Below are 27769 nucleotides of genomic sequence, written 5' to 3' on the forward strand. Positions count from 1 at the left end.
TCTTTCTGATGGAACCAGCAACCTGTTTTGATTTATCTGCTTTAACCAGTTTGCAGTTGTTTCCCATTTATCTAGCGGTCCTAAGGCACTTTTCAAGTATAGACTTGTTTGAATTTCAGAATGCCATCAATAATCAACTGTTTACTAAAGCTGTGTTCAGAAATAGAGACACTGTAGAAGAAAATACAGGTGGTGCCAGTTCTGCTACTGACAGTAGCAGAATGTTGTGATTCTAAAGAATGTTGTGATTCTACTAGCAGCAAAGGAAATTTGTGTTGTTTTCTCTGGAAAAGACCCAAAATGCACAAATAAATGGACAGGTGGCTAAGGTGGAGAATCTTCAGCCATGGCTGGTGGTATAACCAGTGCAGATGGGGACTGTCATTTGGAACAACCTGCAACTAAATTGTGTGTGGGCTGGTTTGGGCTTCCACCAGCCAAGTATGAGGGAAACATGAAAATATCTTGGCTATTCAGGGTCTAATTCAGAAGAGTAGCATTTAGGTTTTCCAATAGTAGAATTTATATGATTGTAGCTCTCTCTAGATTTTTTTTTTTTGTTGTCCTGGTAGTAGGTTATGCTGCTGGCATTTTTTTTTCCTGCTATACTTTGTGCACTGAGAAATTGTTTATGAAGAATTTATCCAAATGAGTTTCTCTGTTTGTGAAGTATGTTCAGCCATGACTTCTTTGCAGTGCTGTTACCCAGGCTTCCTGGCACACACAGTACAAAATTCTCATTTCAGAAAACTTGGAATCAGGGACAGTATCTCAGCTCATGTAATTCAGCACAGTTCCACAGAGGTCTGAATGAGAATCTGTTTATAAAAATATTCATCTTTAAAAATATGCTATCTCTTCCCACTACAGAGATACGTAAGAATTTTGTAACAGGCAGTTACAAAATAACTTGTCAATAGTAGAAATTTCTCCTGAGCTGGAGCTGCTGCTACATGGCTGCTGTCCTGAAACCTGAGGATTTTTATCTAAACCAACTGACAGCCCCTAGGAATATACCCATGAACAGTCACAACTTTGTTTGTTAAAAAGGATGCATGAAAGAACATGCTTTTTTTGTGTGTGCATTAAACCTTCTTAAAATGGTAGGCTAGACACAAATCCATGTCTTGACTTGGGCCTGAGAGAAGCGAGTTACCTAACTGGCTGCCAGCCAAGTGGCTCATTCCAAGGTCCAGGTGCCTTGACTGCAGGGGTACTGCTGCTGAGGTGTGTGTGGCGGGTCATACCTGTTCGTGTACCTGGCCTAGGCCTGGACCTTGACCTCGACTATCTCATCTGACATTTTGTGGGTCATGGCAGGTCGGTCTGGGGCCTGCTTTTGGGGTGCAGGCACTGGGGGAAGGGGCTGTGTGGCAGACCGGGGAAGGCGATCAGGCAGACCACTAGCAAGGGCAAAGCGTGCACTTGGGGCAGTTCAGAAAAGACTCTGCACCTCCATGCATGTGTCTGATTTTGTGACCCTTCGCCCCTGGGCCAGAGCTGGCAGCAACCAGGGGTTTTGCAGACTTCGCCTCTGCCTGGGTGTAGGGCGATCTCTGAGCAGCCCCGTGTCGCCCTTCTGTTGTGACACCGGCTTACGGGGAGGCCCTGCGGCTGCCCTTAGTCCCGGGTCGGCGGGGCTCGGCTGACGCTTGGTAGCCAGCCTAACACGGCGGCGGGGACCAAAAAGCGGCACGGCCCCCTGCCGGGGACTCCCGCAGGGCAGGGGGGATCAGCGGCGGGGGAGCGGCGCCCGCCCTGTCCGGAGCCCTGGGGCACCGCCGCGCTGCTGCCCGCCCCGTCTCCCCACTACGCCCCCCGGGGAGGGGCCGAGCCGGGCGGGAGCCGCTCCCGCCCCGCGGAGCACCGGGTGCGCGGGCAGAGGCGTTGGCGGTGCGGAGGGGTGCGCGGTGGTGCGCGCCTGCTGACACTCGCTGCGTCCCGCGGGGCTGGAGATGCTCCCACGCGGGGCGGTGTTGCGGGGCGCCGCGGCGACCTTCGCCGACGACGTGCTGCGCGTCTTCGGGGCCAACCACAGCCTGTCAGCCGGGCAGCTGTCCGCGCTGCTGCAACGGCTGGGCGCTGCGCCGGCCCTGGGCGCGGTGCTGCCGCTGACCCACCTGCACCACAACCAGGTACCGCGGGAGCCGGGTTTGTCCGGGTGCCGCTTTGGCTGCGCGGCGAGGGCTGGGCTATAGAAACGCACGTCCAGGAACAAGGGCACCGAGCTGGGTGGGCAGCTCCGTAGTTTCTTAAATTTCGTCGCTGTCGTGTTTCCCCACGTTGAAGCGGGGAGAGAGGAAGGGAGGGAGTGTGGGAGCAAAGGTCTCCTGAGGCCCTGGGCCCGGATTTCGGGCAAAGGTACCGGCCCACCGGGGAGACCAGCTTGCGGCAGGGGAGAAATGCCATCCGTCAGGGAACTGCTGCGGTGCGGGGCTGCCCGAGGGGTCAGCTCTGCCTCCTCATTGCTCAGCTCTTAAACTGGCGCGTTTACTGTGTAAATAGCATCTGGACAACAGTGAGAAGTGTATGAGAATCGGCTAGTGTTTCTGTCTAAGAGCTATATATGCAAATCTTCAGGACTTGTTAAAAGAAAATTGTTAGGTGATAGCACAATCTTGATTATAGACAAGTCTGCTTGTGTAAAGAAACGTCTTCAGAAATTTTCGCATCTTTCATCTAAACTGAGTGCAAAGTGCGCACCCATCAATTAATATACTAAAAGTTGTTTAAAATTACATTTAATTTACTATCATTGAAATAGCACTTGTCATGGAAATATTTTACTCTGTTTAATGTCTCTATACAAAACTCAGACCTCATTGCTACTTTAAAAGTCTATATAATTTCACACCTCTGTAGTGTCCTAGGCAGAGTTTGTTTCTTTGAAGGGGAATCTTGAGGCTGGTGGAGATTTCCTTATGTTCAGGAATCAGGGACACCAAGTCAGTCATGAGAATGAAAGGAAAGCTCTGGTTTGGTTCAGCTCCCTGAGAAACAGAAGGGGCATAGTTCTGGAGACCTTGAGAAACTTCTTTTTTACATTGGGAGTGGTAGCTCTTGTTCTGTGGAGGAGATTTGGATAAGTTCCGTACGCTTTAGAAAGAGCGTAATTCTGGTGTCTTTACCCTTAGCAGAGATTTGGTTGGGAATTAATACCACTGAAATCAATATACTATTCAGTATAAGCATGGCAATATTTGCCAGACTTACTGCTTTCGAATCTCACTGAACACTGTTTCAACACAGTGTATTAAAAACATAAACATTGCCAGTCACACACGCTAAATACAAGTTTGCAGTGTTGAATATGGCTATGAAAAGGAGCTTTCTTTAAAAGGGAATAGAAATGAGCAGCTTCTTTAGTCCTTCAGGTTTTCCCTCTGCAAAAGCACGTAGCACTCGTACACAGACTTTGGCACAGGCTACAGAGGAAATAAAAAAAAGTAATACTCTTCCTTTAAATGCATGTTCCTTATAATTCATTTGAAGTTTAACTGAAATTTTGTTACAGGCTTGTTCTAGTTTTGTCTGTTTTGAATAATATCTGGGATACCATACTGAAATGCACATACTTTTTTTCTGAGTTACTTGTGTTCTTTCTTAAAATTGGCGTTAAGGTTGCTCCGTTAGTACCATTTAAGAAATGCATTTTACCTCCTGGCTTTTGGTCCGTCATAGATGTTAGGTGTATCAATGACTGTGGGCAGGTAGTGCATACAAATGCATATACTGAGTAAAACATATGTGATCATTTTCAAATATTGTGACTCTTCGTGCTTACAAGTTGATAATTTAGAGTGTCTGCTGGACATGACAGCAGACATAAAGTGGCCTAATCTGACTTTATATGTTGGAACGCACCCGAGGCCTTAGCTCTACCTGTTCTCTATGGATGAAAGTAAATAACTCTGGAAAGTGATTTGTGTCTTTCTCAGGTAGGCTGAATCCATTCAGGCTGCCCAAATATCTGACTGTAGGAGGAAAAAAGGTTTATCTTAGACTTTCAGTTCTTAACTTCAGTGTCCAGAGCTAGTGGGATGACCCCCAAGGCTTTCTTCCAGGCAAGATTACGCACCCCTGCTCTATCAGAGTCCCTCATCCAAGCCTGAAGTAGTTTTTTGTGGAGAGCTGATCTGTAATGGACAGGTGATACAGCACTGCAAGAACTGGCAGGAAGGAACAGTCTCTCTTAGTTTTACGCCAGTATCGGTGTTTAGTTTTAGTGTTTCATTCATAACAATTTTAGTAAGCTTCTTAATCTCACAAGGAAGATCCGGCAGAAGCTGATCCATTTTCTTAAAGATTGAAAGAGTTTGGGTGTGTAAACCAGAAGTCAGTTGCTTGATTTCTGTTTTTCTTTGATACCAGGCTGACTTGAAAAGATAAGGGAGAAGAAAAAACGATTTAGTTCGTTGATGATGATGATGATGATGTTTGAATGCATACTTATGTAAGCATTTATGGTAACTTATTTCCTATGCTGTGCATGAAGATGCTGATTTTTTTTCCCTGTAAAACACACAAAAGAAAACAAATTTTTTTTGAGTACTGTTAAAGAATTTTTGATTGAACTGTCTCTATTTCATTAAGCTTTTGGTCTCTTCTTTCACCATGCACTTTTATAATTCTCATAATTTTGTGTTTATATTTTCTTTGCTCTTCATTTTTTCTGTTATCACCTTTCCTTAATATATAAGCTAAGGCTTCCTGTCAGAGAAATAAGTAGTAACTGAGCAAACTCAAAAACTGGTCACTGCATTTTTTTCTTTTTACTGTGGAATTCCAACATATTTTAATCCTACTAATTGGGATGAACTTAGCAATTTCAGTAGGTGAATGCATGTTTACTCTGTATCTTACATTATTAGCAAGATAAAAAAATGTGAAACCAGACTGGAGCTTCTGCCATTGAGTTCATCATAGTATGACAGCGATAACCTCTGTGCTGGAGGATTAAATTACATGCTCAAAAGTTTTGGTCAAAAATACATAGAAGATAAATGGGCATTGGAAAGAAAGCTTGTTAACATCACTTTTTGTTTGTGCTTTGCTGTAATCAGTAGGTGCTAAAATCATGCCTCAGTTTCCTTCTTGGACTCTTCTAAATCTATATTTATGCCAATCCGTATGTTATGCTCGAATACTGTGTTGTAATGCAATGCATTTTAATTTGTAAACAAGACCTGTGGACAACATGAAGTTAATTATTTTTTATATTTATGATCAGATATAAGTAGTTTTCACATCAAGATGAGTCATAAAAACAATTACTTTGGTGCTTTGGATAGACTAGAACCAGGTTAGTATCTGCTTTGATTTTGGTTTTGTATGGTAGTGTTTCACTAATTACATCTTACGCCTTTTGAAAGAAGGGGCAATGGCCTGAAAGAGGCTTATTTGTTCTACCCTTTCAATTTCTTATTTCTACAATATCATCAGCGAGTTTCAGCATTCATGGGCAGTTTTCAGCTCTCAGCATGAACAGCTGCTTTGAGCATGTCAGTGTGTCAAGTGCATTCGAGCAGCTTCATCAGGTTTGACTCCCATGGAGCGCTGCTTATTGAAGGCCTGTCCGTCTCCTAGCATCCAGGTCTTACCAGTGCTGAGTGACAAAAAGGTGTCACCACATCAGCATTGGATGCTTCAATTTGTTATAAGTATGTTGAGGAAGACATAGTCATATGTCTCTATTTTGCCTTATCCAGGCTAAGGCTCAGAAAAACACGCTGATCAGATGGATATTCAGGGCTTTCTCTCTGCGCTGTTGCTGCTGTGTGACCCACAGCGCAGCTCTGATGTGGGCCAGGCCAGTATTTAATCTGGCAACATCTAGAAACCGCAGTCCAGGTTGCTGTGGGGTATCTTAGTACTTCACATGTGGAATGCTACGGATAAAACAAAGGCAGAGCGAAGATAAGAACATGGCAGAAGATAAGAAAAGTGACTGAAGCGTTTACAAGATGGTACTGGTACTGTAGTATATTTTGTTAATTTTCCAGGTAGAGGTCTGTACATTATTTTTGTCTGAGCAATTATCCAGTCCTTTCCTTCAAAAGATGTGGTGAGCTGGCATCTACTTTTCATTTATAAAGATACTGGTATAAAGAGATTCTAGATAGTTTGGCATCACTTTATTTCGTTTCCCATTAAAAAAAAAAAAAAAATCCCAGACTGGCCAGTCATTTTTGGAAGAGCCTTACTAGGAGAAAAGTGAACATCTGTTTGAATGACACAGTCGATGGTTTCATTTTTGAAGTCTGAATGCTTTGTAGTTGTGTAAATTCTAGGGATTTAAGGCCTCCCTAATTCTGATGAAAGCATTTATTAAATTATTTTTTAATATGATCAGTTATGTCGTATCTTCTTTGCGATTGTTTGTTAAGTACTGGGTGACAGTCCCATTACAACCAGTTCCCTCACCTCAGTGTTCTGACAAGGCTTACTGGATAGCAGGGGACAGACTTGGCAGGAGACTTGCTGAGCCAGGACATCATTCTCAGGCCCCTGTTCATGAGGCTGAGTTTGTTTTCTCCTGAGATCGTCTGTCAGTCTTACAAAATAAATAGCTTATGTTTTTACAGCAGTGTGGCTGTCTTAATGTATTTATCCGCCAAAGATAAATGCAGAGTTTTGCAGTGTGCAAACTACTCCAGTCCAAGGGTTCTAATAGATTTAATCTTTTAATTAATCCATTAATTCTGCCAGTGACCTCATGTTACTTTGCTTTTTAGTTCTTGGATGTATGTAGGAGTTTACTGAGAGGATGAAGTGACTTATAACAATGAATCATTTATAGGAATCATTATCTTCTGGGTTTGTCCCTAATCAAAATAATAATAGGAATTAAATAAAATGCTGATTCTCACCCTCACATAAAAGAGCTCTTGTCCGCTGGTATTTCTCGCTTAGTTGTTTGTATGTAGCCAAAGTTACAAGTCTCAAGTTTACAAATTCATGCTGTGTCTGGTTTATTTTTTCTCCATAATCTCTTTTTCTACATACAACATGGCTTGGATTTTTCTGAGCTAATATTAATACTTACATATTAGTATATTAAAATACTAGCAATTCATTCTGTATCTCTGGGAACGAGATAGTTCAGAATAATTTCTCTTAGAGATAGTTATGTTAGGAATTCTCAGCTCCTAGTAGCTTGTTTTGCTAAGGACTTTTCACTGCAAACTTCCAGAAATGGCTTTATCAGCCACTAATACAAGAAGCACCGTATAGAAACTATTTCTATAGACCACAAATATCCTTTCTTTGTTTCACATTAAATATTTTAGCCATGTATTTAGCCATGTATTTTTCCATGTATTTCTGCATGTATAATGCAGAGTTAATGGCAAAATGATTAGTCATACAACCAGTTTAGAAAGTTGCAGAGGTTCGTGTATTGAGTTGTTAGAGACGCTATCTTCAGTGACGATGTCTCTATGCACTAATTCTGCTGGTGTTAAACGGGGCAACATGCTTTAAAACAGAACACGTTTTCTGTTATCAAACTATGTTTATTTTATATGTGATACTTGGACATCAGCATGGACATTGAAAGGTGAAAGTATATGCACATTGCTTGTATATATTTGAGTCTTCAGTGTCTCATGGCCTTAACAAAATTTAGACTTATAAGTTCAAGGATGTTCTTGAATGTTCTACTAGACTGGGTCATTAAAGAGGAAGGGCAGAAACATCCTGGATGTAATTGAGCTGAAGTTACTTGAATTGCCTGCATGTTCTCTTCCTTCAAGCTAGATCTGAAATAGTCACATTCACAGTGCATGTGCATGCCTTTCACCTTTCGGGACAGTATTAGAAAAATACTTATTAACTGAAGTGGAAGCAGCTCTGTTGAAGTAAATGACTTGCAGTTGCTTTGGCTTGTCTGTAGAAGGAATTTGCTTTATAAATAGTAATCTTGAATTATTGGAGAAGTGCTGTGGAACCTGAAGGCTAGCAAAACTGAAAAGAGCAGGGAGTAACCATTCATTTTATTTTGCTAAGGCTTCCAGTGCTCTGCTTTTGCAACCACACTGATATTTGCTGCAGGGAGAGTTAGGCTCTAACTTGTTGTCTCATATAGAAGAAAACATTTGTCTTTTGTTTTTTTTTGTCTTAAGACTCAAACTTTGTATGTGTTGTACCGCAATAAGCCAAATCACTTTTGTTTATACCCCAAAAAAGAGCACTCTTTCCTTGCTAATTGTTGTAGGAAATCATGAATGCAAATAAATGGAAAGTGTTGGCTAAAAGACTTCAGCAGTGTAGAACATTTCATCTAAAAATACTCAATTTTTCTGTAGATCTACATTTTAAGCTATTTCATGGTTTGTCTTCTATGTTTTTGGTTGAAAATAACAAACATAGCAACCATCCCTGCCCCTGGCCTGGTTTAGTGTTGCTAAATACATTTATCCTTGACCTGTTAGGTACTGTTATGTCCTGAGCTGAAGACAAAGTGAAGATCCAAATTAAGAGTTTGTCTCATTGGAGCACACGATGGTTTTACAAACCAATGTTTGCTGCTCACAGTTATCGCTATAAAATGAATGAAAAATGAGTGCTGCAAACATTTGGACAATTTTTAAACAGCTAATTTGGGGAGATAAATAAGAAGCATTGTTGTAAAGTAGAAGTGGTCACTTACATGAATAAACAGTCACTGAATTACTGATAATTTTCTGACATACTCTGTCACTGAGACTATAACTGTATCTGGTCTGCTCTTAAATGTAATTATTTTGTAATTACGTGAGATTTTAATTGCTGCCAAGCTATTTTTCCAAATGTAAGGTTTAACTGTCCTTGTTCATAGGGTATAATATCTATTTAAAACGTTTCATTGATTTGCGATTTATCTTCTTCAAATCACTTATGCTTCACATGAAGCAATCACAGTGTTCTGATGCGCAGTGTACAAACACTGTACACTTCCTTGAAAATGTGTTACAGTATTTTGATGATGTAATTTTTGAGTTTCTTGGTATATGACTTATTTTTTAGTTTCGTGTTAATGTATTAAATTGGCAAAATCCCTTTTTGTTCCAGTGCTTGACCGGTGAGGAAATTTTTTCTTTGCATGGGATACCAAACAACAGTCATGTATCAAATTCAAGCTTCTCTACAATATGTCCTGCTGTTCTGCAACAACTGATTATTCACCCATGTGATCATCAGGAAAACCTTGTTGATACGTCTAAACCACATTCTTTGCAAGGTTAGTTAATATTAATTGTATTAATACTGCTGCTAGAGTGGAGTTCTTAAGAGAATAGTAAGAATTTATCTATACATGACAGGAATGTCTTGTTTAGCAAGATACAGTTGGTCAGCGGACTATCTAAACAATGTCCTGTCATAACAATGATCTATTCAAAATGTTTTAGAGAAAGGTGAAAGAACAGAGTGGGTAATTATGGAACGATTTGCCCATTAAAGGAAGGGTCTGGTCTGTTTGGATAATGGATTGTGCCTTGAACCATAAGTACTCTCGCTAATAGCTGGTTAATAGGAGAGAAGACGGGAGTACAGAAGGGAAGTTTGTGCAGTTGATTTGCAGTGGAAAATCAGAGTTAGTGGGATGTATGTGCATCAAGGCGACTCAAGGTAAAATTATTAGGGGACTGCATTTGAGTGCAGTTGTTGGCAGGTGGGAGTCATGACGTCAGGGGAGCCAGAGACTGTTTTACTGAGCAGAAATACTCGTACTATTTCCAAACTCCAGCTTCTGCGTTCATGTCATCTTCTGTGCTGCCTCCTCCACATGGAACATCATCACATGGCAGTGTAGCCTTAATCTTGCTTCCTGCTATTTTTCTCACTATTATTTCTGTATTTCTTGTCTACAGAACTGTACAGTGCAGTGAAACATGTAGGACAGGGAAAATTCAGCTGGTTATTGAAGTTGCTTTTTGCACTGACAAGGATCAAATATGTAATGGCCTATTTATTTGATTCAGTATTCCAAATAAATTTGTTGTTCCAAGGGAGTCGGTTGAATTAAAGTTAAAAGTTAGAACGTTGGATGAGCAGGTGCTTAGTGGCAGTATTTATGAGCAGAAATACAGCAGTGTTTTTCATAACTTTGAAATATTAGCATTAATAACGTTCTGATTAATATAAGTGATGATGTTTATTAAGAATTATAGATAATTCCTAAAACTTAGCTGTATCAGTGAATAACTAGAATTATATTTGATCAGCCACTGAAACCATGGTGTCAATTTGCCATTGTGGTTCTAAATTGCTTATACCATAAGACGGCATATACTGTCAAAAAGTCCTTAATATCCGTACTGGAGGGTAGGATCTGCCTTTTTGGGGGGGGGGGGGGGGGGGAAGGAGGCTCTTTAGGTAGGTTGTATGTGGAGAGCTTGACCTGTAGTTAACTTCCTAAGCTATTTAGACCATCCCCCTTGTTTTCCTTTTATCCTGTCAGCTCAGAAGCAGTGTCCACTAGCCAGATAAGCAAGGCAGCCTTCTCCCTGCCCCTCCCTCAGCTGCAGTGCAAGAAATCTGTAAGGCCCATGGTTAGAGTATTTTAAAACCATAAGCAGTTACTGCCCATGAACCAAAATCCTCTATGCATGTTTCCAGCTGTGCTTATGTGAATTTTCTGCTCAGGGACTCCCACACACTTAACAATATTCTGTCTTCCAAAATACCAACAGACAAGACATACTGAAGAAATTAGTACAATAAGCTTTACAGGACAGCTACTTGCAATAACAGAAAATAAGTGCTGCCAAAGCAGAATAAAAGTTAAAAGGCAGCATATAACGTGTCTCTTTCCTTGGGATTTGTATAATTTGTACGTAATCCAGCTGACTTTAGGGCACACTCAAGTCCTTCCCTTTCTTGCTTCTCTGAAGGGTAATAGTGAGGTGTACAGAACTGCATGAAATAGCTGGAAGTGCCCAGTGGCATTGCTTCTGTACAAGGTGCACAGGTTCTGTGCTCTTGGCTTGGCTTTTTCAGAAAGCTTTTCATACCTTTATTTCCTCTTCATCCCAGGACAGGATTCATGAAGAGCTTGAGTCTGCCTCAGGAAGGCCCAGACCAGTTGTCCTCACTTCTTGTAAGGAATAATGCTGAGCAATGGTGTTCTAAGGCAGGGATCTTACTTGTACTCCTGCTGTGTTATTTTTTTTTTGCATTTACTGTGGCTCTGTCTCTTCGTTGGCGTTACAGTTGTAGAGACAGAAAGAATAATGGTAGCTGGCAAAGGCTGACTGTGCCACCAGTGTCAGGGGAAGACACTGTGTGTCCTGAGCAGAACGCTCTGTGCAGATACCTCAGGTCAAACTGTCAAGCTTTCTGGGATGCAGGGACTCATGAAAAGCTAGGTGTGGATGGAGTCCTAGTGAATAAAACCAATTTGAAGACAGCACTGCATACATGATATTGTGAAATACAGCCTATAATACAATAACTTTGGCAACATTTGTTGCCTTGGTATTTGATAACTTCTTTGTTTTCTCCCCAATTTGTGGTCTTTTTCTTGAAGTACCCATTCATATAATTGTGTGATTATGGGGTAATCTTTTTTAGCTTTCCAGTTACACTTCACGTCTTCCTGAACTCAAAGGAAAGCTTGCCACAAGGTCCGGGAATATCTTCCCAGAGAATGTATAAGAAAAATCTTGGATTGATTTTATTCCTTTAAAAATTTCATTAGTTTAAACTAGTCCCCATACTACTGAAGCTCAATGCAGGATGTGTAGGATGCCTAGGGTGGATAATACTTAATTTATTCTTTCATTCTCTGAGGTTATTTAATTGCTCATTTTAATTCTTACTTATTCTTTCATTTTGGATGAGTAAATCAGAAACATAATATCAATATGTAAAATCCCAAATTCTTTGAGCCATCTAGATCTAGGACAGAATTTTAAAAGTAAGATTGCATCTTGTCTTCTGACAACCCTAATCTCTGGTAAATCAGGAAGGATAAAGGCTTTTTTTTTTTTGGTGACAGAAAACAGCTAGGTACTTCGTACCAGTGGATTAGAATACATCCCTACTTATGAGCACAAGTCTTTTAGTACATTATGAGACATCTCCCATTGCATTAAGCATACAGAATGGTGACAGTTGTGTAATTTATAACATGTACTTCAGGTTAAATGTCCCAGTATGTTCTACTCTTCTGAACAAAGAGTACCAGCATGAAAGTTAGTTTCGTTTGTTAGTGAAGCATATAGTATTGTGAGAACTTCTCTCACAATTTGGCAATAGCCTGTTTTTCCGTGCTTCGTTTTAAGCTCTGGTCTCCTATCATTTGTGTCATCCACTGATTTACACACAGAATTTGTAAATATATCCTCTTTTTTGTTGTAAAAAGTAATTAGGACTGACATTTGTATTGTAATTTTTGAAACTTATTCTGATTTCCTTCAGGTGAAGTAATTTGGGCAAGTACACTAAATGCTTCCTATTTGATAAATGGGGTTTTTATTTTGTTAACTCAGTTTAAAACATACATTTTGCACAGAATAATGTGTAGAGTTGTCTGTACACTAAGCTGGAGGAGTTTCATGCTTCTGTAGTAATTCTAAACTGTAAACAGTGGTTGTGACTCATGATGGCATTGGAAACCCATTTGTTTATAATAAACTTCATTTCCAAAAGATATTTACAAGCTTAATTGTCATTTATTTTAATGGAAATTAATCTCTTGTGTAGCTTAGTGAATCTGTTGATATCTAGTTGTGTTTTTTCCCTCTCTCTGTCTCTCTCTCAAAAACGGCAAATGAATCTTCTAATTGGCATTAATTCACCTGCAAATGCTTTGAATGTTTCTAATGCTTTCTGTTCTTGACATACTATGAAATTCATTACATATAATAATTGAGACACTCTGCAAACAAAGTAGAGCCATCCCTGTTGCAGGGAGGAATCTGGCTTAGCGTGTTTGCTGATTGTGTTGCAGGAAAGTTGGGCTGCAGATAGTTATCTGACCTGTTAGTTTCTGTTGTGCAGAAGGAAATTTATAACTGCTTGACGTACATATTGTAAGGCTTATAATTATGCAACTGCCTGGATTATACCAAAGTGTTCTCATACAGCCAACATTGTGTTGGCTTTGATTATTATCTCTGGTTAATTTTTATAGACAACCCCACTGTCTATGTGGAAAACTTTGTGGTTCTGTGGCATCATTTGAGGCAGTGCTGTAGACATCTTCAGTGCAACCTTTAAAACTTTCCTCTGTACTCACAGGGACCTGAGATGTCACTGGGATAACCAGTAGTCATGAATGAGGCACAGCTTTGGGATGAACTTATGAGCAGCAACAACCACCGCTCTTCTGCCCATTCCCCACCTTCCTCACCCCCCCACGCCTTGTCTTATAATTCAGACTCCCGAATAATTATGGCCTGACTTCGTACAAGTCCTCGTGTCTGAACTCTAAATATCTGAGACTATGCTTATACTGAAGGAAGCTAAGTTGTGGTGAACCCTGCTGCATTTGCCAGTTCTTAGGAAAGGTTGTCCCCCTTGTGTACCTAAATCACGTGTCCATCTGTTTGAATCTAGAACCCCCTTTTTTTTTTTTTTATGTGCTTTCATTTCTCTATTATAATTGCCTCTACTAGCAGCTGTCTGCCACCTCACCTGTTTGCTAAGCAGTGACGTGCAGTGTTTTCAGCCAGCATAACTACTTTGAAATAAAACAAGAGGAGGAGTGTTAGGAACAGAAAGTTACCACCTCAGGATGATTTGAAGGAGTCATCCTTTATCAGGAAGGATTTTGGGATCTAGTACAGCCTAGACAGCAGAGTTCTTTAGGAGTAAATGACAACTGAATCTCACCCTGGGACTAATAAGAAGTTTTGTCTTATGGCTGTGCAATAACTGCTCTGACTGTTGGACTAAGCCTTAATTTTTCCTCTTTGCTGACTGTAGAGAGACCTGATTTATACTAGCAGTAGATATGCTATCCCAGATCTCGTACTAGTGCAGTTTCCATTTTTAATAAGGTAGTCCTGAACAGTGTTTCCAGATATTTCCTTCCTGCAGGTATTCATCTTAAGCATCTATACATTCTAAAATTTTTGGATTTGTGATGTGTAATTTCAACCAGGGAACTGCTCTTTTTCCCAATTCCATGCCAGTTTAGCTGTTAGAGAAATCACAAGCAGCCTGAAGTGAGTGTTATAAAATATTTTATCTTTCTGTTTGTCTGTCCACAGTTTGGGGATTTGGGTTCCTGGCTGTGTCTATCATTAACTTGGCATCGCTTCTGGGATTGATTTTAACTCCCCTCTTGAAGAAGTCATATTTTCCCAAGGTTTTAACCTACTTTGTGGGCTTGGCCATTGGTACTCTCTTTTCTAATGCAATTTTCCAGCTCATTCCAGAGGTAAGCAAGGGGAATCATTGTTTTTATAGCATACTAATTCCTAAAGTATATTAATTTTCGAAGTATTCTGCAGTGCGATTCTGTCTGTGGGTTGCAATCTCCAAAAAGTTGTGGGTGTGCTTCAGTGCCAATAGCTACTCTCTCTTTCTGGCTGGGTGAGCAGAGCCATCAAGATCTATGTCTAGTTGTGCCATGGGAAAGACCAAGGGCTATTCTGCCTCTAGACAGAAAGAGAAATCCATTGCATAAAATTCTAGTGAACTTTAATGGGCTACAGGTTAGACCCTCCTTGTCTTGCACTTCTACATTCCACATGTAAAGTTCTAGTAAATTAAAACATGGTTATCATTTAATCCATGTTAGAAAAATGTAAAAATAGCAGGATCTTTCATAATTTCAGCCTCATGGGAACTCATGGATTCTAGAGAGTCTGTATTTTAGAGGAGTATATGTGTAGGGGATATTTGTTTTTCTGGAAATGTGCTAAGATTATGGACTAATTTGCATTGCTGCTTTTTTTTCGCTGTTAGGCATTTGGCTTTGACCCCAAAGTAGATAACTATACTGAGAAAGCCGTTGCTGTGTTTGGTGGATTCTATATCCTCTTCTTTGTGGAAAGGATTCTTAAAGTGACATTGAAGATCTATGACCAGGTAATGAAATCTATCACTAACTGAATGAATCTTCCTTTCAAGTACCTGTTCTATTTTATGACATGCTTGATAGTTTAATAAAATGTGGGTTTTTTTTTCATCTTACCTGAGGAACTCAGCCTTACTGCGCGTTCTGATATATCTGCTTAAAATCCATATGGATAGGGTACGCAATCTCACTTTTTTGAGGGAGTTTCAAGCAGTGCTGGGAATTGAATGCAGATCAAGATGAGGTCTGCTGTTACTAGTGTATGCACTATTTACTCTCAACGGCTAAGTTGTTGCCATGCTAGCTAAACGCATTAGAAAAATAGCAGAACTGTTTAAGAGCTGGAGAGCATGGAGTCGGCTCCTGGAGCAACCCTTTGGGCAGGAGAAATCAGTGTGACATATTTACCTTCTCAGTCACACGTAGAGTGTCACTGTGCTGACAGTGCCTGAATTTCACCCTCCCTATCTTCAGCTCTGCGTTTGCACATGCTCTGGTACACAGACCTGCTTTAGTGAAGCTGAAGTTATCCATATTGCACAGGGCTCTGCTTTCTACCTGTATGCCAGAGTACGTGTTTCTGTGTATTCATGTGAGTGAGGCTTAATTTATCTCGGGGCCTGTCAAACTTTTTGGTCCTCTCTGCTCACATCTTGCCAAGGAAACTGTGCTGTCTTCCTATTGTTACCTCACTTAAGGTTCCCCTTCCCCAGCTGTTGCTGCTATTGAAGGCTGCGAAGATGAACTGTCCCTTGTTTTTAATAGCTGCACCAAAAAAAATAAAGCAAATGAATTTGTTGCCCTTTATTTTTGGAAACAGTTGACAAAGGTGAATAGGCTCTATTTGACAGGCAGCCATGAATAACTAGCGGATGTTGATCACTTATGGGCAGATACTTGGCTTGGGAAGTTCTAGATAAAGGTGTAAAAATGAAAAATCCTCACATGTATTCTGATTAGCTTAAAGTAAGAGATAAGCTAGGAACTTATCTAAGTTTGGAGTTCATTTAAACATCTAAATGTTTACTGCTGCACATTTAAACATTTACTTGGTGTTGAAAGCAAGGCAGCATGAGCATGATACCCCATCTTTTCTTTTTTGGTCTCTATTTTCTTATGTTTGTTATTCTGCTTTTGCTTTAATTAGCTACCTGATTATTTATTTGTCACCTAGACTGGCCATAATGACTCCAAAAATGCTGAACAGAATCATTCTCAGGATAAGACTAACCCACCCAAACCACTATCATCCAGCAATGGGGGGACGTGTTATGCAAATTCAGCCGTCATAGAGAGCAATGGAAATCTTGGTTTTGACAGCATCAGTGTGGTCTCAGCACAGGTATGAAAATTTTATGTTTATTTATTTTATCCCACGAATTATATAGGGGAGAGTTAATATGAGGTTTTTTTTTGGTCAAGTTTTTGTAAACTTATAGCTTGCTTGAGCCTTATGAAAAAAATGTAGATTTTTGGGGCAAGCTTACAAAAGCTGAATGAAGCACTGAATTTGTAGCCAGCAAAAGGAGCTAATTGATAGCAGTGTCAGGATGGGTAGGACAGAGAGATGTATATAAGCAGATATTTTGATTTTAATAAGTTAATTTTAGTGTTATTGTTTTGCTTAAAGAGTGATAGTGTGTTTTAATGTTACATGATCCATATTGTCTTCCGAACTACGTGAAGTTATGTGAGAATGGTTGGTGTGTGTGAGAACCTGGTTCCTCTGAATCAATGATTAAAGAGGAAAACTAATACAGTAACTTTTGTCCAGTATATTGTGAGCACTGCTTATGCTAGTCCAGTATATTTGGATACTGTTAGAATTATGGAGGTAACATGTTGAGACAGAAGCCATTCCTCCTGGTTTAAGTTTCAGATTTGTTCTCTATGTTTCTCTGTTTGTTTTCACGCTACAAATTCTCTTCCTGTTTTAATTTTTTTCTCAGATCGAAGGAAGCTGTAAGTTGGTGTGCTTCTTTACTCTCTTCCTTGTACAGTGAGGAGCAGTATTTTAAAAAAAGAAAAACACCTAGAAACAATTCTCTGATGACAGAGGCAGATTTTTTCATAGTAGAGATTTCTGGTTTACCACCCACGTTCTTCAGCCAGCAAGTTGGTTGTGGGGAGCAGTGAAAAGGAGGAGGAGAGGGAGCCGCAGACAGGCCCTAAGAGCTGGGAGAGAATCCGAGAGTTCTGCATTGACCCTGCAGGCTCACAGGACATGTGATGTGCACAGTTTAAAGCAGCAAAATTGTACTTGTCCTTACTGTAGAAATGTCACAAAGTGTGGTGGGTACTGGGCATTTGAAATATTAGGAGAAACATGCGTAATAGTTAAAACTGCATGGACACCAAGAGGGAATTAGTATTATGAGTGCCCCTAAACTGTATTTTGTAGATTTATAAAACAAACAAAGGGCCCTCGACTCTCTGTGGAGACAGTCATCTCCACTGTCATGGGTGTTATTTTTTGCCCTGTTTACCAGAAGTTTTATCTGGACTCACTCCATTATTATGTTTTGGCTAGCCATCTGCTTATGTATAACATAAACATAACAAATCATACCATTTATAATAATAATAAAATGTAACTATATAGTGTTTATTTCTAGCAACTAGTTTAGATGCAGTGCTTATGATCATAAAATATTGTAGATCACCCCAAGATCCTTTGTGGAATACTCATACATCTCCTTTTACATGCCATGTTGACTTAAGAACTTGAAATTTCACAAAGCTTCTTCTCCTCTACTTATTGTTCTTACGAAAATTCATGCTTTCCATTCTTTCTTCCTCTCAGTTTCTCCAAAGCTAGGAAGATATTATGTTGTATTAAAACCTCTTGAAAGTAACAGGATAAAATTCACTCTGAAGCTAAGGCTGGCTAAAAGGAAATCCCAGTGGCAGAGACTGTGTGGCTGACAATGGGATTGGCAACCAAAAAACCATCGTTACTCTTGTCCTCCTCGAGGCAGGTTCAAAGGAGCCAGGTAGCCCTTGAGGGTTTTGTGGCAGCTGGGGTAGTGCCTTGACAGCAGGTTCAACTTTACAGGCATTTGGTCTTTATGAGGGTACCATTTGACATGAGCCAACACATACCTAATAGAATTTTAATGTGTCCTTGTAATCTAAGCTTATTAGAGATGGCAAACTGTAGCCAGAAATCATCTTGTAGGCTTTGGGGGAATTTGAAGTCCAGTTGTGCCAAAGTGTAGTAGCTGTTTTCAGCCATGGGGAACCAGCGATTCTTCTCTTTTAATGCCAGAACAGACTGGCTGCCAGAGTAAATTTAAATGTTTAATTAGTCACATACTTCCAGATTTCACTTACAGCAGTAATCACAACCTTGGAAACCTCTTTTGTGCTTGCCTCAAATTTGTATCTGCTTTGTATTAGAATTATATGGCTTGACAGTAGGAGCTCTGAAGAAAAGCTGTTTCAGAGACAAATTGCTGAAATGTCTGTATCCTTGAGCGCACAATATTGGAATTGTATAACAAAACTTTTTGGTGGCCTTTATTTATGCCATGGAGGCAGTGTCAGGATGCATTCCTGATCCTGTGGGCACTTCCAGAGGAGACAAAATGGCATGTCTGGTTCATGTCTGAGGGAGTCAGAGATGCATTAGAAATAGCAATAGTAATCTGATGAAATATCATAGGATAAAATAAGAGAGTCTTGGTATAATTTTTAAGTTTGGGAACAAAAGAGGGGCCATTAATTTTAAAGAAAAAAATTGGGTTCAGAAGAACAAAAATACCAAGGATGTCTTGGGTTTACCGTAAACTGTGGAGATACACATAATACAGAACTGCACTAATAGTTGAAAAAGTCAGACCTGATATTCCAGCTGGGTATTACAGAGCTCCTTAGTTGGCATCTCTTCTGTGATGTCTGCTAAACTACCATGACAAAGTGGGAATAATCCAGCACAGACAGACATTGTTTTTTCTTTGAAATCCTATATGTTTGTAGGGTAAATGTGTCAGTAGTCTGCCTTACCTTAAACATTAAAAATATGTATTAGTTCTTCATCTGCTTCTATCAGATACACAGTCTAGTAAAGTTCAGAATGTAAACCCAGACAAGCACCTCCTTGTACTTTATATAATTTACAAAAGATGTCAAGACATTATCTGAAATAGTTTGCAGGCAATGATTATTGTACTTCAAAACTACACAGTAAACAGCAGATAGCCATCTATATACTACAGAAGCCTCTCAGAAACTGATTCCTAGTTTTCAAACTGTGATTGTTTCTGCATTTTGAAAGATTAGATCAAGAAACTAATTTCTAGAAGTAAACCAGTACTGTTTTCCTAAATTAATTGCAATGACTTAAAGATTAACCAGCTCAAACCTCAGTGATTCTCTAGTCAGTTCTGTTCTTGATGAGTTCAGCTGCTAATCTTAATAGTATCTTCTTACTCCATGTTCATTTTCTTCATACAGGCATAGAAAATTCAGCATGTATGTTTGTAAATTATTTATTTCAACAAAAATGCCTGTGAGATCAGGTTTTTGTCTGTCGTATGTCTGCAGTGCTTTGGACTGCATTGGAATTACGAACTGTGCTGCTGGTACCGAGAAATGGGTCCTTTACTTAGTTCTATGGCTAAGCTGGTTATGCCCCTACAGCCCCCAGGAAACTGTGGGCACATACATGGTTCCCACATAAAAATGTGCTTTGATGGGACCAAACATAAACGAGCATGTACAAGTGACATTTTTGTACATTTGTATTATTTGCTCACTCTTTTCATTGCTCTTTTAGGAATTTTCATCCTAATAAACTCTTCTCATAAAACTATTTATTTTACAGAGATGCTTGGAATTTGATGTGAGTGTTGTGGTTTAACCCCAGCTAGCAATACAACCATGATAGCTGTTCGCTCACTCCCCACCCCACAAATAGGGGAGAGAATCGAAAGGGAAGGGAGAAACTTAGATTGAGATAACCACAGTTTAATAAAATAACAAAATGCCAATACGCTACTAGTAAATATATATATAAAATAGAAATGGCATATAAAGTAAAAGTTACTCAGTGCAATTCCTCATGAACTCCATCCACACCAAGCAGCCAGTCCCAGGAAACAGCACCTGGTCCCAACAGCTGATCCCAGAGAGAGAAAAAAAGAGAGGGGAAAAAAGGCACAAAGGCCCAGAGGCCTCTGCAAAAGCGCAGGATGGTCAAAGGCCAAACTAGTCAAAATCCTGAACAGAACTCCTGTGAACTGGTCTGGCTCCAACAAAGAGAGTGAAGAAGGTGAGAGAGAGGCACCAGAAGAACTAGATTCTCCTTTAATATGAAGCATGACACTAATGGGATGGAATACTCATATTGATCAGTCTGGATGTCAGTCAAGCTCTGCCCCATTCGTGCGCCCCTTCCTCGATGCCTCACACCTGTGGGAAGAGCTCAGAGTGTCCTTGGCTCTCGGACCAAGGCAATTAAGAACATTAACCCTGTCCCAGGGTGTCATCTTCTTGTTCTCAAACTGAGTCCAAATAATGACTAGCTGCAAAAAAAGAAAGGTTTCTAACTGCATGAAGAAAATTAACTTCAGTCAAACTAGCACAGTGAGAATTTTTTGGTAATAGAAAGTTTTTACAGAACAAAACTCACCATCACCTTTCCCCTGTGTAATAGAAGTTGCTAATATAACTTTCCAAAATACAGTCTGCTGAGATTAATGTTGCTGTGTCAGAAAGTACTTGGCGTTGTTGTTGGGGTTTTTGTGTGTGTTGTTTCCAAAAAGAGCAATGTTCTTTTTTAGTAGAAAAATACATGAATTATTCAAGATGAAAATCTGTGCATTGTCTCAAGCTCCCTTTCATCAGTGAAGCTAGAAACATGCCCAAGACACTTTTGACAGAAATCAAGACATTCCACAAAGCAATGCCTCCATAATTTCTTGGGCAGCTTGAAGGATGGTCACCAGGGAACGGAAAAAAACATAGGGGAACAGAACTTCAGCTCATGGAGCCAGATGAATAGGTGGAAGAGCTTCACTTATTGTACTTGGATTTTCTCATACTAATGTTTCTTTTTACTTCCAGTTACCTAATATATGTATTTTATGTGGTTTGCTTTGTAATATTTCTTTCTTAAAGTGAAGTTTGCCTTTGTGGATTAAGAAAGAGGTCCATTACTCCTAAGTGGTCCTATGTCAAACAGAATTAGTACAGGTACAAGTAGCAATAGCAATCTCAAAAATATGATTGCTATTGCTTGTATGTTGAGAGGAAAAGCTCCAAAAAGTGAACGCAAGCATGTTGTACAAGTGCTTGAGTCAGCAGGGAAATTCCCAGTTTTTGGATAGCATTGCTTATTTTCAAATCAAAAGTATAATTTCAGGATTTCCTAAGCACTGAACAGGAGCTGCAAGCATGCTTTATGGCAGTTGTGGCAATAATCAACCAAGGCTTTATTAGCCAGGAGTTCCAAGTAGTGCATTAGTCATCCGACGCTGAAATCCCTGACCTGAAATTTGTGTCCTGTCCCAAGGCAGCTCCTACGTACAAGGGTGTAGTATGTCAGATAAGAGTCTAGTGAGCAAATAATGAGACAGGCCTTACTGCGCTGTCATTAAAGATTATGTAAGAATTTATTAATTGTGATATTTCCATTAAATTAAAAATTTAGTTGTCTGGTAGTGTTTGCATTTTATATGGCAAAACTAAAGCAATTTGCAGTATGTGTACAGAAATTTATCAGAATGGATCATTAATAATTTTTTTAGGGGAGATTAGTTTGTGCTCCCAGCTAAAATGGCAGTTCCTTTTATCTGCTTCAAGGTTTTCATTATTTCATTGGCACCATGTGTATAAATTACTTCCACTTCTGGGAGGAATTATTGAGATCCCTGGTGTGTATGTGCAATGCAGTTTTGCATGAGCCTGTTTTCATCCTTTGAGTCTTCAACTCTCACAGTTGGAATTGCCCACTACTGTTTTTATTAAACATGCAATTTGTAGAAATTGATTTGAATGGCTGGACTTAACTGTCATTGCCCAAAATCAGAAATAAAGTTTATAGGTATCCAGATATGTGCCTATATTCACATTACTGTAGCGGCTGCGTGTCTCTGAGAGCAAAATGTACTGCAGTATGTAATTGGTGCAGATGTGTTTTAGATAGGAAATACAGATGCCGTCGGTCACTGTGACCTGAATTCTTACTGTACATGCTTAATGGAAGTGGCTGAGGAGGCTGTGAGGAGCCTTGGCGCTCTAGATCTGGCAGAGGCTCTGGAGAGGCATTCACACCACTATGGTCTGAACTACTTTCTCTCAGCTGAAGGGCATTCAGTTAAAGCCTTGTAGCCAGAAGGGTGATTGAGCCTGGGGTGTTAACTTATTGAAACAGAAAACATTTGCTACTGCTACCTGTGCCTTTTGCTTCTTGGACCAAGCATTTTGGTCTACATATGCAGTAAGTGCTTTATTTTATATTTGGCATTCCTTTAAAGACAGAAGTGTGATTCATTTATTCAGTGTTTTATGTAATTGCTTTATCGTGTTATTTTTTCCAGGAGGAAGTCACCCAAGGCAGCTTATGCAAGTGTCTTAAGGGTCGTCCTCTGTCAAAGATTGGGACCATTGCTTGGATGGTGACACTGAGTGATGCTGTACATAATTTCATTGATGGTTTGGCTATCGGCGCTTCTTTCACTTTATCTCTGTTTCAAGGGCTTAGTACCTCCATAGCCATCTTGTGTGAAGAGTTTCCTCATGAACTAGGTAAAGAACGCCATTCAACGTGTTGTTTACTGTGGAAATCACTGTTGTAGAAGGTTGTGGTAGCTGGAGGTTGGCAGAGCTTGGAAGAAAGTTTAGGCAAATTAATGGAAAATATTTTCAACAAAAACTTCCAAAGCACCAAAACACGCATCTAGCATAGGAAATTCCCAAGTGCAGGTGGATGGAAGCTGGGGAAGTATATTAGAGAGGTATTAACTACCCTGTTCATCTATGCTGTTGTTTTAATTGTTTTTTAAAAATAATTTTAGCTATTAATAGTTCTGTGTTCCTATGCTGTTAGCTCAATTGCGCATCACCTATTTGCTTCAGAATAATTCAGTTGCCTTTGTGTTGAAGGGAAATGCTCATCACATACTTGAATGAGGAAAAACAGTAGTGGGTTATAATTGGTATACAAATCATGTATTTTCTTCAGATTTCTGTTGAAATCAGAAAATAATCACAGTATCATTTTCTGAAGTTTTGTTTTTTCTCCTTTCTTTTAGGGGATTTTGTCATCTTACTTAATGCAGGAATGAGTACTCGGCAGGCTCTGTTTTTCAACTTTCTGTCTGCATGTTCCTGTTACATTGGCCTGGCTTTTGGTATATTAGTAGGAAACAACTTTGCTCCGAACATCATCTTTGCCGTCGCTGGTGGAATGTTCCTGTACATCTCTCTGGCAGATATGGTGAGATATAACGTCATTTTCATTTATTTATTATTCTGCAAGAAAACAAAGATTGCACTAAGTCTTTCCAGTAGAATGTCGTATTTTGTACCTCTCATGCCAGTGTCATCTACTTGTTTTTACTAGATGTTAAATCACCAATTATAGCATTAATGGAGATGCGGAAATAGTTACGCTTATTCATGAATCGTGAAAGCATTTTGCTTCACAAATAGGGCTGATCAGATTATTGCTGAAAAGAAGTTTTAGAGAGAGAGACAAGCTTTTCATTAATTTGGGCTGGTTTCATCGAAGAGTATAAATATTTTGTTTCAGCATTTTAAAGGGGCAAAGTGTTTCACATTATTTTTAAAAGATTAATTTGTCTCTAAACTATATTTCAAAAGAAAAGAAAAATAAGGAGGTAAACAAAACGAAACTAAATATTTTGTTTTGAGTTGAATGAAAGGTGTTTTGTAATCTCAGTGACAATTTGGGGGTTGTTTAGGTGAAAAGCCTGATTTAAATTCTGTTCTGGTTTAAATTAAACAGTGCCAGCCCCAGTTTCCTTGTTTAGACCAAAAAATTAGCTGAAATCAATTAAAAACAGTCTATCACGTATATTTTTTTAAAAGTGCTAGAAGATAGAAGCTAAAGAAATTATGCTAAGATCCAGATAAGATTCAAACGTTGGGAAGTGAAGTCTGGCTTCACACGCAGTCATCAATATTGCATAAGTTACTCTTATGATGATGTTGTGTCTCTAAGTTAAAGAGATCTTTCAAGGATTTTGAATTTTATTATGTGTAATTCAGTGCTGTAAGAACAGATGTATCTGCAAAGATGTTTGCACCTGCCACATGATAAATCCATTTTAATGTAGAACTGGGAGAAGGTGGCCTGAATTTGAAAAGATTTGAGACCCCGCTTTGTTCCTAGATATGTTTAAGAACTGTCACATAGTTACAGTGACTGTGTCATTAAATACTGTTATACGTTAGGTAATAACATAGGATTGAAAAGGTAATAATGTTAGAGTTAAATTAATAATATAAATAGTTTATTTTACAATTTTGCAGTACCTTAATTGCTCATGCTTTTTGTTTATTTTCAGTCATATAATGAATAGTAGTGTACTCAATTATCATGTGTAAAAACTCATGGCATAAATTTAGAGTGGCTCATCTTAAACTTGTTATTAAATCCATCGAATTAGGTAACATTCTTTTCTTTGTATCTGTTGTTCTGTTCTCTCTATTTCTCTGTCTCTGTTTCTGTCTTCCCCCCGATCACCTCCCCTTCATCTCTCTCTTTTTATAGGTTTTTGGATTGTATCCGTTACCTATCTGAATTTTTCTTCCCCCTGAAAAGTCTGAAATAGGGTATTCGAGTGCTCTGTACAGAGATCTGGCTTTCCACTTTCTGTTACGGTTTTCACACACTTCTGGTTTCCTTGTCCAGAAGCAGGTAGGATTAACTAGAATGTGATTCCTTCTTTCTTTCCTTTTTGCTGTTCTTTTTTCCTCCAATATTGGCATAGTCCAACCTCTGCCAGTAAGATCCCTGTGAGGTGAGGCTGTGGGCATGTGAGAATGTGTACACTGAGGTGTGTGCACAAGTGAGCCTTGCTGTATGGCATGAAGCTGATCCGGTTTGGTTTTGCCTCTTGTGCAAGAGGATTACCAAGCTCTGGAGTGATTTCTGGGAAGGTCTGGCCACTTCCCTCTAATCTTAGTCTGTTCTTCAAGAATTGCATTACCTTCAATGGTTGTTTTAGCCTTGTGAGATCAAAGATACAGCTTCTGACTCACTAAACTAACACTGACATTTACAGTTCACTGCATTCTGGCTGTACTACTCTCAGTGCAACAGGAGAGGAGTTTAAAAGGTTATTTGACCATGTCCATCAAAATCAACTGCAGCTGACTTTATCTGCAGCAAACACACACCCTGGAATCACCCCATATGGAGGACTCTATCACCAGTGCTCATCTGCCGTCACCTCCATCACCTCCAGGAGGAGGTGTCTTTGTTTCTGCAGTTAACAGCAGATCAGTCATCCTTTGCTATTATAATATGTTGCCATTAAGATGCGAGTTATGGAATGAAGATTCCCTTCATTGCACTGTAATGTAATACATTGCATGTGTTACCACCAGTTTCACAACGTTCTTCTTCTTTCTTCCTTGCTTTGCCACTACCTCATCAGCCCACCAGACCTTCTATTTGTGACACTTATTTCTGAGGGGTTGTCTATGTTTTCAGCTTCACCTAATTTGCTTATAAAGCAGAAGAATCCTAATCCTGCATTACCTGAACAAGGATTTCTCTATCTATGCTAGTGAAGGAAGAAACAACATTTAGCAAGATACGGGTGGCTGCTCCTAGCAACATATGGACCAACAGTTGGACCCTAGGAGACTGCTGGAATCAGAAAGAGGAAATTGCATGAGAGAAAACTGGGTGAAGTCAGAGCAGAGAGGAACAAAAGCACCATTTCATTTTACAGTCCGTGGTGAAGTGGTTTTTCAGGTTAACTAGGGTGACTTGTTCCTGGGATTGCCTTCACCCTCTTTTAATTCTAATATTCAGTCCAAAGTAGCAATGTGGTTCAGTTCTTAATGCCTTCAATTATGCACGCTACCACGAGATGGCAATACTTACCTAAAAATATTCCTTTTTTCAGTTCCCAGAGATGAATGATATGCTGCGAGAGAAAGTGACAGGAAGAAAGATGGATCTCACATTCTTCCTTATCCAGAATGCTGGTTTACTAACAGGGTTTACTGCGATACTGATGATTACCTTGTATGCAGGAAATATTCAGCTGTGATAATGGAAGTGAAAATGGAATCGGTACTGAAGACATGAAGTAAATTACAAATGGAAGACACTTGAAATCCATAAAGGGACATTCATTTAATATACTTGGCTTTGAAACGGTGACAGGTCCCATCCTGTCACCCTTGCTCCAAAGACAGGAAATTCTTCTTTAGGACTTGCCGTCAATCCAAATAGCAGGAGCTGTCAACTTCTGTACTATGCCAAAGAACCAATTCTAATATTTTTTTTATTTCTCCTTAAAATTATCAGACATATCTGAACTGTCATAAAGGATGTTACTTGGCCAGTAGAGTTATGCAATACAAGCAGCTACGTGCAACTCAAGACCAAATGAAGGCTGAGGTCTCGAAGGAAGGTGCTTATTTAAGAGAAAATAATGGAGTCTCCTATCCTTTTGTAACTGCTGAAGGCAAGCGGTTTCAAAGCTGGTTCATTTTCATGCCATTTATTGCAGGATTTGTGTGTGTAGCATCCGCTTCCTCCTCCAACCCGCTCACTCCCCCCTGTCTCCCCACTCCCAAACCAACAACAAAACCCAAGCTAGTTCAGAGTAGGTATTAATGATGCTAAGATTTTTAATTACTAATTAACACTGGAAGGAAAGATACCAGTTACTGCTTTTGATCTTTTCTCCTTATAAGTGCACTAGGGAATTGTTGATTTATTTCGAGAACCACTTTTTTGAATTAGAGGGAACCTGTGTTAAATTTATGGCAATTTATCAACTCCATAATATTTTAGAAACATTGAGTATTATTAACATGTTCAAGCATTTTGTATTTTAAGAAAATAATAATGTTTTATATTTAAGTTCCACAAGTATCCCTTTTAAAAATCAGTATTTTAGGTTAAAATTTTGAAAGATTTACTGTTAGTTTTACAAAGTGGAATTTAGAAAAAACTTACTAAAATCAACATTCCAGGAAGCTTTTTTGTAATTTGCATTGTTTTCTTGTGTGCCATGGGGTGAAAGTAAGTGATGCTAAAATAAACAAACCCTTGTCACTATCTGTTGCATGTGAACTTTCTACAGTCATGCTTAGATATATGAGTTCTTCTGAAATAAACAGTTCAGCTACTCTGGTGTTGTAAGATGTGTGCAAGGAAATCAATAAAAAAATATATTCCATTTCAGCCACCACTAATCTTTGAAGGCAGTGTTATTATTCTCAAGTAACTTACTTTTTTCATTGCTTTTTAGGCAAGTTTTACACCATGAAAGAAAATACTGTTTCTTGACATATTTCCTGAAAATAGGAAGGGACAAATATTTTTAATTCACTATTAAAATATTTCTTCTGTCAGGTAAAGGCTTTATTTTAATACTTTATTTGAATCTCATCTGTAATTACATTAGAAAAAATAGCTTCTCTAGGTGTCTGGTTGATAGAAAGTTTCAGGCAGACTGCACAGGAGTTTTAAATGACACTTACTTTATGTTATAAATGTTAAAATGTAATTCTAGTAGTCTACGGTATTTGCTGTATGGAAAACAC

At 39.3% G+C, this 27769-nt stretch overlaps 1 protein-coding gene across 4 annotated transcripts in view; it reads left to right on the top strand.

The window, feature by feature from the left end:
- Positions 1–1828: 1828 nt before the first annotated feature.
- Positions 1829–27769, top strand: part of SLC39A8 (solute carrier family 39 member 8) — a 66293-nt gene continuing 40352 nt past the window's right edge. For 2 of the 4 annotated variants that reach the window (XR_002409490.2, XR_010472579.1), the window contains exons 1-7: positions 1829–2135; positions 9052–9220; positions 14199–14368; positions 14899–15021; positions 16185–16352; positions 22552–22759; positions 23266–23450. Coding sequence is in view for 1 of the 4 variants with exons in the window: in XM_005515263.3 (XP_005515320.3) it covers positions 1956–2135; positions 9052–9220; positions 14199–14368; positions 14899–15021; positions 16185–16352; positions 22552–22759; positions 23266–23450; positions 26116–26262 (1350 nt within the window). In the remaining 3 variants the exon portion in view is untranslated. Of the gene's footprint in view, positions 2136–9051; positions 9221–14198; positions 14369–14898; positions 15022–16184; positions 16353–22551; positions 22760–23265; positions 23451–24749; positions 24897–26115; positions 27419–27769 lie in introns of those variants that run through there. The other 2 variants (XR_010472578.1, XM_005515263.3) reach the window with 2 other exon arrangements.

This window comes from Columba livia, chromosome 4 (genome assembly GCF_036013475.1).
Source record: "Columba livia isolate bColLiv1 breed racing homer chromosome 4, bColLiv1.pat.W.v2, whole genome shotgun sequence".
Taxonomy (NCBI): Eukaryota; Metazoa; Chordata; class Aves; order Columbiformes; family Columbidae; genus Columba; species Columba livia.